General features: G+C 29.1%; 3 protein-coding genes across 3 annotated transcripts in view; all 3 read right to left on the reverse strand.

The window, feature by feature from the left end:
• Positions 1-706: 706 nt before the first annotated feature.
• Positions 707-5,378, reverse strand: LOC108573748. The gene is given in 9 exon segments (XM_017936226.1): positions 707-881; positions 1,177-1,403; positions 1,476-2,810; positions 2,873-3,040; positions 3,143-3,212; positions 3,290-3,384; positions 3,494-3,724; positions 4,027-4,261; positions 5,266-5,378. Coding segments are annotated over 9 exon segments (2,649 nt in total).
• A 623-nt stretch (positions 5,379-6,001) lies between these two features.
• On the reverse strand, positions 6,002-8,229 carry LOC108573769 (4-aminobutyrate aminotransferase, mitochondrial-like). Its single transcript, XM_017936248.1, has 10 exons — positions 8,178-8,229; positions 7,965-8,080; positions 7,713-7,880; positions 7,559-7,645; positions 7,241-7,436; positions 6,995-7,167; positions 6,782-6,916; positions 6,554-6,711; positions 6,205-6,473; positions 6,002-6,129 (listed from the first exon to the last, which is right to left on the reverse strand). Exons 1-10 carry the CDS (start codon positions 8,227-8,229, stop codon positions 6,002-6,004), a joined length of 1,482 nt encoding a protein of 493 aa, XP_017791737.1.
• Positions 8,230-11,366: 3,137 nt separating this feature from the next.
• LOC108573773 (nucleosome-remodeling factor subunit NURF301) overlaps positions 11,367-12,325 on the reverse strand; it is a 13,858-nt gene continuing 12,899 nt past the window's right edge. The window contains exons 25-27 of the mRNA XM_017936251.1: positions 12,128-12,323; positions 11,962-12,046; positions 11,367-11,808 (exon numbers count right to left, since the gene is read on the reverse strand). Coding sequence (XP_017791740.1) covers positions 11,606-11,808; positions 11,962-12,046; positions 12,128-12,323 — 484 coding nt within the window. The 3' untranslated portion in view covers positions 11,367-11,605. The remainder of the gene's footprint in view (positions 11,809-11,961; positions 12,047-12,127; positions 12,324-12,325) is intronic.

The following is a 12,325-nucleotide window of genomic DNA, read 5'->3' on the forward strand; positions in this document are numbered from 1 at the left end:
AAAAATTAACATTTCATATTAAAATATATCTTTTATGATCGAGAAAATAGCAATACCTTAACACTGGTTTTATTATGCATGGTTGGTACAGTGGATGATATAAAAATTTTTGATTACAGCCAATTTTTAAATTATTATACTCAGTAGTGTGATCTTCATTACAAAAATATGTGTAGAAAATTTGGTAATACTTTTTTCTATCAATATGTAGTGTTTTTTCATCATAAAAGTAGTCTTAGTCGATTAAATTAATGAAATGTTTGATTATTTTTTTTATTTCGGAAAGATATTAAACTTTGAACTTATTGTTTCTTACTCAGGATGTGGACGTTTTAAATAAATATAATACTAACTGTATACACATTAATATGTATACGTAATATTTATATATGATTATTCGAAAATCGTTGCTACAGCAATAAGAGTTTAACTACTGTTACATGCTAACTACTAAATGAACGATTTCATTCTCATTTTTAATGCCCTTGTATTATCGCGTAACAAGGTAAAGAGAATGCTTCTACTCAATATCATCAAAACATCCGAAAAATTGACCTATTACTATATGCGGAAAAATATGTACAAAATGTTATATAATATGGTTAATTTGGCATACCATGGAATGTAAAAAAAGAAACAAAATATGGAGTGAAATAATTCAATTTTGAAAAAGATTGTGATGGAAGCATTCGTAGATAATTATAATTTATAGCAATACAATCCCATGATCTCTTTCCAGTCTACGTTTTGCTTTAAGAGACACAATTCCCATTAAATCTGCAGGAGTTGGAAGTCCTCCAGAGGTATTTGGAGCCACTGCTTGTTGATAAAATACCTCTACGTTTCCACACTGGTTACCATAAACAACAGTATCTTCCGTTCTAGTTAATTAATAAAATATACTGATTTTGTTACCATACTTTATGATAAATTACCATGAACATTATTTGTTAAAGTTAAAGCTACATAAACGAATTAGTAGTACATTTATGATGTAACATGTAAAGAAAAGTATATTCTAAAATTATAATAATTCTTTTTTCTGAAAATTATTAGCATTTTAGGCAGTAGTATTACTTCAACTAAGCAAAAAGATATAAATACATCTACCAAAGCAAGCTGACATATGCAAAAATATTCTAATTGAAATAAGTTGTCTAATGTATAAATAATTACCTGACAATGATATCTGTAAGATTGTTGGCATGTGTAAATCTATCATGAAGGCAAGAAACAATATCCAATTCAGTAACACCCCAGAGTCCAGAGCGATTTATTGTATCCCATTGGGGATCAGTACTTAAAATACTATATAATTCTTTATTTTCATTTGATGGTAAAGGTTCTAAACATTGTTGCAGTCTTGTTTCAAGTTTTCCTAATGTACTCACACAAGTTTGCCACTATAATGTATACATATATAATTAAAAATTTACTTTTAATACCTTACATATTAAAGATCAAAACATACTTACAAGAGAGTGTATTAAATCAGGATCATTGGCAGTTCCATTTTCCATTAACAAAACCAGCACCATATTTTGATGACCACAGAGAAATAATTCCGTTTTCTCAAGGCAAACTTCATCCTTGGAAGCAATTATCCAGTCCTCCTCTAATTCATCCTCACCATCACTACCAGTTTCTTTATTGACTGCTTCCAACTTTTGTTTAATTATTTGATTTGTTGCTGTTGAAAAGCTAGATAAATCTCGAAACTCGCTAGGTGTAGTTTCTCTGCTACAGAAACCGCTAGTTCTTTCATCAGCAAGTAAACTAAGTTTAGACATAAGAGGTGTTAATTGTAGACCATCCAATTTCTTCTTTTGAAGAAAATCATACACGTTACCACACTCTGATGTTGATTTTCGTCTGTCATCGTTGTCAGTAATGTTGAGTGGTTTTAAAGGAAGACTCATCGATCTACGACAAGTTTCTTGTTTCGCTTTATTATCTAATTTTATGTCATGAGAATTATTTGGTTCCTCTAACTTATCTGTGGTCACAGTATCACAGTTGTTTGTTACATTTTTTGCATTACAGTTATTACTCAAACTTGCTAAAACGTCGTTACGATTAATTGTGTTGTCTCGATTATCTTTAAGCTCTTCGTAATGCGAAGATATATATTGCTCATATAAGAATTGGGATACTGGTAATCCATCGTATCGAAATACAGGGTAACATGGATCGGTAATTGTATGGAATTGTCTCTTATGTAAAGCTTTCTTTTGAGGAGAAGCTTCTGGAGATATACTCTTTTTTAACTGTGGCAAACCTAATCCATATGTTCTTACTGATATTCGATTGGAGCATAAATTGGACAATTCTAAATCATGCATGCTTAAGCTTTTTTTATGAAATTCTCTTCGTTTAACTAGTTTTTCTTTTGGTGTAACATTCCTTAATTTATTTAAACGTTTACATCTTAGTGCTTCCTTAACAACATTTGGAATATCATCTACGTTTGTCTTTATCTCCTTTTTCTCTTCGTCTGTTTCAATATTTGCATCTTCATTTGTGTTACATATTAACATAGCATTACCATGTAATACTCTATTAATATCTTTTAAGGGTGTAGAGCAAACACTAGGAGTTAAAGGATTTACACATTTAGGACGGTCTGTTTTACTTTCCTGTTTACGTTTTACTGGAGAACTGTAAGCTGTAAGTGGAACGGAGGGTACATAGTGACTATTATCGTTGTACTGTGATGAATCTAATTCTCCTTCTTCAGGTACAGTAAAAATACGAGAAGTGTCACGTTTCATTCCGGACAAAGGAGGCTCTTTACTGTTCTTAGACATGTTCTAGAAATATAACCATTTTACTATTACATAACATTTAGAGTTTAACTTTATAACTGTCTTACCTTTCTTTGTAACATCTTTTTTGAGATACAATCTAAATAAGAACTATAGTATCGTTCATTATTTGCTTCTTGTACAAGTTTCGTAAATTGTTTTTGTTCTATATACACCTGTAATAACTGTACTCCAACAGGCAAATGAAATTCAGTTGATATTCTCTCTGCAGGAGCCTAAAAAAATATTTGTATGTAGGGCATAAGTGATTAACTTTAAAAACTTTTCTTACATTGTATAGGCATTATATAACATTAACATATCAAGATTTAATATACCTTTATTCTATATGGATCAGTTATAACAATTTGTTTGGTCAACTCAGCACTCAATTGTGTAGCAACTACCCTAAAATATTAATAGATTCAGTTTTTCAAATAAAAGGAGAAGAAACAATTTATTAGTAAAGGTTTTAAGTAACTTACTTATTATTATAAAAGAGTGCACCACCCATAATACCATTAGTCTCTTGACAATATTGTAAAACTTGAATTGCATCTAAAAATATATTACTAGCACTCTAAAAAATTCAAAATTTGTTTAGATTCAATTATAACAGTGAATAATTGAATATAAATGAAAGAAAAATGTATAAAATAGAAATAAAATTAGTGTCATATATTTCTTACCTTTGGAAGTTTAATAATGGGAATATTGGAGAAAAGATTGGCACTATATTGAAGTATTGGCAAATATGTTTCAAACATTTGATAGAGCTTTTCTGTAAACTTATTCCTGTCATTGTTAAATGATTCCAATATTTTATTCAAATCACAGTGAAAAAACTTTAATAATGATTCTAATGTGTTTGCACGTCTTTCTAAAATCCAGTCATGAATATTCCTATCAGTCCCCACTGCCTATAAAGTAATAAACAAAGATATACATGTGCTAAATACTAGTTAATACTAAGTGTGACACATTAAGTAATTAGAAAGATGTATTTCATTCATTGGGAGTACACTGATAATTGTAACAGCTTTAGTAGATAACAACTACTACCAAATTGTACTACATAGTAATTTTCATGTTGTATGTTTTACTATTTCTAAATATATGCAATGATATTTTCTTATATTTTTATTTCCACTCACATAAAACTTCAAATGAATTACAATCAATTATATTTATTTAGGCAAACATATGACAACAATACACTTACAAGTACATATTGTCCAAATTTCTTTAGTACAAATTTTCCTCCTTGTAATGTAATTGATTTTGGAGCAGAAAATGAAGTTGTAAGAAACTGATTAACAGCCATTAATTGACCTGCTAAAGCTAGCCTTTGGGTAAGAGACACCCATGCAGGATGAAAATACATAACTGCTTCTGCAGGATCATCATCTTCTTTACAACACCTTGCAGTGTCATAAACGAATACTATCATCATCTCTCTAAAAAAATTTTAAAATCAACATAACTTAGTCTTAGATAATATTAAGTTAGTAGTTATGTAATACCACATATAAACACACATTAATAAAAAATAAAATGAGTTTTTCCACAAATAAAGTAGCTTACCCTGAAGTAATTGATAAAATTGTTTTATACACAATTGTAAAAATCTAACAAGTTTCATTTTTAGAAAATCACAGACATAATATTAATGTCTATAACTTGCTTAGATTCTGATACACGAATGAGTTTATGAAGTAAACAATTGTGAACAGAAAATTACTGATTAGCTGCACCAGTAACCGATAACAAAATAAGTGAGATAAGATTACAGTTTAGAATACATCTTTGGAAATACTGTTGTATACAGTAGTACATTTACTATAAGAACTCACTGTATTTATCATGATTTAGTAATACTTAAAATAATTAAGAGGTTTTTCTAGTTTATTCAGTACAAGTAGTTATATGTAGTTATTGAATTGATGAGCAAGCAATGTGAGCATACTTAACTTTAGTTAAACTAACAGTCTTTATGAATAGTACCTTGTGCTATTATTAGGAACACAAAAAGGAAAATTCTATTTCGATATAATTTTAATTACTAAAAATAACATTTTATTCATACTTATATAAAATATATACAAAGTCTAAAAGTTAGCAGAAAGTTATGAATCTAACATAAATACACTCTACAGATGATATATATTAATGCAACTAATACAAAAAATGCAAATTTGTTTTATTTATACAACTTTTATACTGTGTAAAAAATAAAACAATGAAATTATAAATAAATATAAATCAGTTAATTACATGTACACACATACATACATGTATACAATATCGTAAATGATTTTTCACTAACTACGAAATAAATCTAAAATTTTAAAAAATGTATTCTTTTGGAACAAATAATGTAAAAAGATACGTAATCGTAAATTAACATAGCAAAAGTATCACGAGATACGAAAATTTCTTGACCAATAATCTATAAACTCACACCAACTTAAAATCAGCATTCTCTTTAATAAAAATTAATGATTTAAAAAGGGACATGCTGTTGAGAAAATCGGTGAATCAAGTGTAACAGCAATACAGTGTGCAGCGTGGCATAGTAAACAAAGCATTATCATTGAATTAGGGATGCACTTTCTACGCTGCTATAATTAGATAAAGCTAGCGTTACGCAATATCTTCGTACTTTGCCATGGTGATTGTTTACGCTTCAGCGTGCTGAGATTGAGACTTCAATTACGATTGTCAGTTGTAATGTCAAAACCTCTTCTCTTCGTTTTCTTTTCCCACTAGCTACGGCAAACTCAATGTCGTATTTTCCGTTCTATTCTTACTGTCGCTCACGATGCTACTGAGCGTCGCGAAAAATGCACTTCGATGGAAATGCACTTTCCCGTTATGTAATATAAAATCTGAGCCATAATAATCTTGATTTCCAATCACACTGAATGGAGCCGCTCCTTTACCGCCATGCTGATATCGATTTCCTTTATACACAGACGATATTTTGGTTCTTGATCGGTAATAAAATTACAACCGCGATATTTAAATTTTATTTGAACAAAGTCATAAGAAATACACCTGAACTATAATTATTACATAATATACTGAATAATGAAAAGCAAACATAATAGCATTATAAAACGTACATTTTTTTATTGAAGTATACATTTAATAAATATATGGTACAATAAAAATGTAAAATATAATTTACAAGAATATCAGCTTTCACAGAGTTCTTGTAAGCAATCACGAAGAATTTGTAAAAAAATATCAGCGTGATATTCTCCAAATATTAGACATGGTCTTAACCGAATTGATTTTGTCCCACAATCACCCACTTGAATACCTGATGTTCATAAATTTATTAGTGTGATAATAAGATATTAAAATTTTCAAGTGTCTATTAAAATTTTGGCTTTACCTTTACAACGCATTTGCTGGGCTATTTTAGTTTTCAAATCTTTACATGCCATATCAAATGCAATGATAAAGCCTCTACCTCGCACGGAATTTATAAGATGCGGAAATTCATGCTGTAATGTATTTAATTGACAAAGCAAATAATTACTAACATGACAAACATGAGTTAATAAATCTTCTGCCTCAATAGTTTGTAGTACTGCCTCTAACATCAGTATTTTGCTTGGTTCACCCATCCATGTATTAAATACTCTATACGGACGCCTAGGCCTACGTGAATAACATAAAAAAGTGCATGACGATTATAGGATCATATATTTAATTACTATAATAATCGACAAGTACGTTACATGTATTCAGAGGAATGATAAAATCCACTAGCTAGCATTTTATTGCTAAAGGTGACTATATTTGGGGGAGTATTTAATTCAAAATATTCATGTGCCCATATTCTTCCAGTTGCACCACCTCCTGTTTGTACTTCATCCAATATTAAAGGAATACCTTTCTGTAAAGTTAATTTACATTATAGTCTGAAATATTTGTTGCAATGTACCTTATAAAAGGTAAATATTTACTTTTTTAGTAATGTCTTGTAAGCATTGAAAGAAATCTGGAGAAGCATGTCTATCTCCACCTTCACATTGTATTGCTTCAACTATGATACCAGCAACTGGCATTGACTTTTCGTATCGTTCTATTAAATCTTCTACCTTGTAAATAACGTTTGAATACAGATTTTACCAATTTTTGAAGGAATGTTAGTTTAAATTTATAAATGTTAGATTTACTTGTTCTATGCATCGTGCATCCTCTTCCTTATTTTCTTTTTCATGCTGATCCAAAGGATAAGAATATTGTGGAAAAGGTGCAATTGGCCATGGAAGAGAAGGTAGATCAACTTTCATTATATATTTACAATGTGATAGTGCCACTGCACCAAAGGTTCTACCATGAAATCCTCCTAATTTTATAAATTTCATCAATTTATAGTGTTTAACTACACTAGTGTTTAACACAACACTATGTTAAGATACCTTTAAAAGAAAGGATAGATAATTCAGGACAACCAGGTGGTTTATTAAAGATTGCACTATTTTTTTCTTCTTTTGTGAAAGTCTCGCCTCGACGACATCTTTCTGCATATTTTATGAATGCCATTTGTATAGCATGCTCAGTTGCACAAGCACCACACATGGTTGTAAAAACACATGATAGTCCTTTTGGAGCTACCTGATGAAATAATATTACATTTGAGTAATTCCACTGATATTACCATTTGTTGTTATACCATATTTTCTTTTTAATTAAAAAATATATATGGTTTTCAACTTTATTAATTAAATATATCTTACACATGGTTGAAGCAATGTATCTTGAATTTTACATGGCCACTCTAAACCAGGAAATAAACCTAATGCTGGTCTATTTGCTATTACCCGCTAAAAATATATTATTTTGTCAGTTTTTCAATACTTTTGTTCAATAATAATTTTGAATTATATTTACTTGGTTCCCTGCACATGATAATGCAGCAAGAATAGATCTATGATTATAACCAAGAGGAAGGGTGGAAATTTGCATATACATATCTAAGAAAACATTTCCATCAATGTCTGCTAAATAATTTCCAACAGATCTTTGATAGTCTGCAAAATATTGAATGGACCCTATTTGCTGTAATATTTTATAATTATATACATATATGTTAACATACATTATTTTTTAATAAAATTTGAGTTTTATAATAGTAATGTAAACCTGAATTTTAGAAAATTCATTGAGGAGAGCATCTGACCTTGGTCCAGGAATTTCAGTAAGTGTATATGGTTTTGCAGGTTCTCCAGGTAAAGGTGCCTTTGGCACATGATGAAGTTCTATATATATATTATTTAACAAATGTAATACATCGAAACTAACAGTAATGCTTTATGTTTTTAGTATTAACCTTCAACATAGTTACTTTGTACTTACGACGAGGTTTTGGGTTCTTTCGAACAGAATACATAATACTTTTGCATAACATATTGTAAGAAAGTTTTTTTTATTATTGAATATTGTCATGAATATAGAGAATTTATGAAATTTTAATATATGTATATATGTAATCCATTCATATAAATGACATATTTTTACTTTTGTTTCAAATCATGACAGAAGAATGTAAATAACTGTTAATATAGATTCTATATAGTATTACTTGAATTTCAAACTATTACTTAAATTTATCCCCCCTTGAACAATAATAGGAATACTAATGTTAAAGTAATTTAAAACTATTTGTAACTATTCATTTATGAAGATTATTTTTGTATGCAAATAAAATTAAACATGAATTACTAAACGGTATTAATATGCTTTCTTGAAGTTTCATGAAGCCACTGTCATACAGCAGTTTATTATTTTTTAAGCAATTTAAAATTAAAAAAGGTAAATTAACATACTATGCTTTCCTCTAACTTATATTTATAGTGCAATAAAAACAACAAAGTTTATGATTAAAATTAGTACAAATATATTTATTATAAACTAGTAATATTAGATTTAGACGAATATAGTTATGTAATCACACTTTGTTGCTTTTTTCTCTTAATAGAAATAAACACCTCGTTACATGATTAATAAGCGGGCAAAGGGAAACAGAGCAGCACAAAATGTATATGGCTGCAATTTCTTCACCCAGTTTTTACACTTCAGTAGCATGCCAAAACTTACATAGCTAATATCTAATATACGTCTTAAAGTATTTCTACAATTTTTTACAGAAAAAACTTTTACTCCAATACATCGTCAAATATCGCTCCTATATAAGAAAGAAATACTCAACAGAATGATCGTAGTTTGGCTAAGTTTATTTTAAACGCATTCAAAATTTTAAGAGTATTCAATGATTTTATGACTTCACATGAATCTCGTAATAAATATTAGAGAATTAACCCTTTGAGATACAATCTGCATCTTCCGTTTGTCTCAGAAAATAAATAATTCTAGTACGGAGCATCACACTTCAGATTGGCGTACATACTTATTTCGCTCGCATTAACGCTTATGGCGAATACTTATTAATACTTCTTTCTTATTAACTTTTGTTCGTAAGTCTTTACGAATTGAAAATATTCTGAGGCAACATGGAAGAATTTCAAACATACACTAGATCTCAAAGAGTAAATTCATCGAGGCATATTTTTCGAAATAAAATTCTTTTTAAAATATTCGCTTAATTCTTTGCAATATACCGATTAAATAAACTGAGAGACAGAATTTCGAAGAACGCTGGCAGTTTAAACTCAAAATATGACAAAGAATTAAGCAGGAGAATTAAGATAAAAATGATAATATTTCAATAATTATAGATACATTCATGCATTTCTGAGGGACACTTTCAAAGTACATTCTAGCAAAGATAAAATGGAGCCTCGATAAATTAACGAGATACATATGATACGACTACTCGGAACGAGTTTACGGTAAAGCTAATGCGGTGTATAAACGTGGGCAAAGTAACGAACTATATGTATTCTGTAACTATAATCGAAAGTCGAAGGTAAAAAACAGATCAGTGCCAGGTTCTGTGAACTTTGAATTAAAAATACTGTACAAGCATTATCCTGGCAAAAATGTACAACCTGCTTTGAGCGATCTGCTTTTTTTTATTTAAACAAATGGTTGACGATCGTCAAGATACATCTTGAACCCGTGAAACATACACGTTAATGTACATACACGAAACCACGACAATTCTTAATATCAGAGAATAGATTTCCTTATGGAAATACTTTTTAGATCTTCACAGAATAAATCTGCGTGTAGTTTAATTCATAAAAGTTCTCTGATTCCTCGATTTTTAAGAGTCAAATTTACTATATACTTTCACTCATGTATTTCGCTAATGAAATATCAGAAGCGGCTTTTTCTTGCTTCCTTTTATATGGGTATGTATGATGCATGTGTGTATATACGCATATATACATATACGTATATACATATATATATTTGTTAATTAGATGTCCATGAAATAATATTGCCTTTTCATATTCTTTTGAATATAGAAACTGAATATACTTGTACATGTGCAATATAGCATAGTTCAATAATTTTCACAAATTGTAGTTTAATAGCTAAAATATAAACAATATTTTCATTAAATTCAGTTTCTTGTAATTGAGTTTTCTTTTTTTATCCTCGTCATATGAGAACCAAAATTCTATAGTCTATTCTTATAGACACTTCTATTTGGATATATACAAAGCAGGCATACCTGCTTGCTTCTTATGAACTAACATCGTACATATTACTTATAAAGAATTTTATAGAAAATTTATGTGATAAAATAACATAATAATAGTTACTTGTGAGCACAATAAACAAATTTGTACAATTTATTATGCGCTTGCTAAATAATTCTTACATCTACGTTGAGAGAAAACTTGTTTCATTTCTTATTAGATGAGATATAATGACAGCGATTGGACCATTTTCCTCTTTTTTATTGAATGGTAATGAATTTTGAAATGGTTTTTTATTTTTTTCTTTACTTTTCATGATTTTGCAAAATATATTGCATTAAATTGCTAAAAACTCACCGTTTCAAACGTTCAGTGGCATTGATTTGATATATTTGCAATTATTTTCATAACATGCACAATTACATGTATCTGATAGATTTTATACATAAATAATGACGCTTATGCAGAACATATGAATTCTGAACCACAACTTATGATGATCTGATACAAAGAATTAACAATTTTTCCTTTTTTTTTTTAAATAGAATAAACGTAACAAGCTTGTATTGCACTTTTTATGACTGTAAGATATTTGATTACATACTGCTCTTAAATTTTCTGATTCTATGCATTAAATTGTACACCTCGCTAGTATCGTTATATTAAAATAAATTTTGTTAAAAAAATTATACAAATACTGTAAATTTAATGAACTAATACTTTATTGTCATATATAAATAAACAATAGAAATGGTTATTATGAATAATATATAGTATCCGAAATTTAAATATAATTTATAGTCTTAGAATAAACGATGCTTTTACAGAAATAAGAAAAGTCATTTTTATAACATTTCTTAGTTGAATATCTAGTAGCATCTTTGTATATGTTTTGTTAAGTCTAAAATGTTACAAGTTAGGGTTCAAAATTCACTGTACGGCACGGTTCAAATAAGATTCGCTTTCGCGAAGGCAAATCAAACGTTCACACAATTCTAATAAATAGTGAACTTATATGACCTACTCTTATATACTTATGGCTACTTTTAACGTCTCTTTTTCTACTGGCACAGATCATTTCTGTTACACAATATTGTTGCACAAATTAAATCGCCGATGCTTCGCACTTCCACTCGTTTATAGTTACAGTTTTCTTGTTGTTTCTTTTTTGATTGCTTACTTTCCTTCAGAGAACTTCTCTCTTAAACTCTTAATCTTGTGAACAAAATAAGTTTCTAAGGATTCTGCACACTTAAAGAAAGGTGACTCCTTCGGATTATAATAACGACAGTTGTCAAATATTTTCGTCATATCTCCAATAAATTCACTTAACTTCTTGTAAGATCTGTCATTTATCCTCAATTCTATCGTTTGTAGATCTGTAAACACAATTAGTAAAAATATAATGTAATGTCTCATTAAAATGCGACCGTAAGATTTCGATATAATGATGGAAATTATGAAATTAACTATGACTAGTCTAGAAATTAGTTTACTTTGTACTTGTGTTTTGAATATAAAATAATACTTACCCATCGGTTCCTTGATAACCTTATAGTAGTCTGGTGCTTCGTTTGGGTCTACTGGCTCCATAAATGGCCAAGCACTCTTATGTGCCTGAATATTTAAATTTGTAATATTAATGATCAAATTCAAAACACTACCTACAATTTATGTTATTGTTTGTAACTATCTTACCTGTATTTGTTTAATTAATTTCTTTAAGAGATCAAGATCCTTTGCGTTAAGATTTTTCATGTTAGCAAAATTAACAGAAGAGTTTCGTTGACAATTCGGACAAACGTACTCATCGATGTTGTCCGCTTCCGATTGTAAAATACCCACACACCGACCATGGAACCAATCTTGACATTTATCGCAGCAAATATAAAATCT

This window comes from Habropoda laboriosa, unplaced genomic scaffold (assembly GCF_001263275.1).
Source record: "Habropoda laboriosa isolate 0110345459 unplaced genomic scaffold, ASM126327v1 scaffold126, whole genome shotgun sequence".
NCBI lineage: Eukaryota > Metazoa > Arthropoda > Insecta > Hymenoptera > Apidae > Habropoda > Habropoda laboriosa.

What these genes read in the sequence shown, in the direction of transcription:
- LOC108573769 (XM_017936248.1), bottom strand. Translation starts at nt 8,229, where the DNA reads ATGTTATGCAAAAGTATTATGTATTCTGTTCGAAAGAACCCAAAACCT. An exon ending in ATGCACGATGCATAGAACAA is followed by an intron (nt 6,917 to 6,994) that starts GTAAATCTAACA and finishes GTTATTTACAAG; the next exon opens with GTAGAAGATTTAATAGAACG. An exon ending in TACAAGACATTACTAAAAAA is followed by an intron (nt 6,712 to 6,781) that starts GTAAATATTTAC and finishes TTAACTTTACAG; the next exon opens with AAAGGTATTCCTTTAATATT.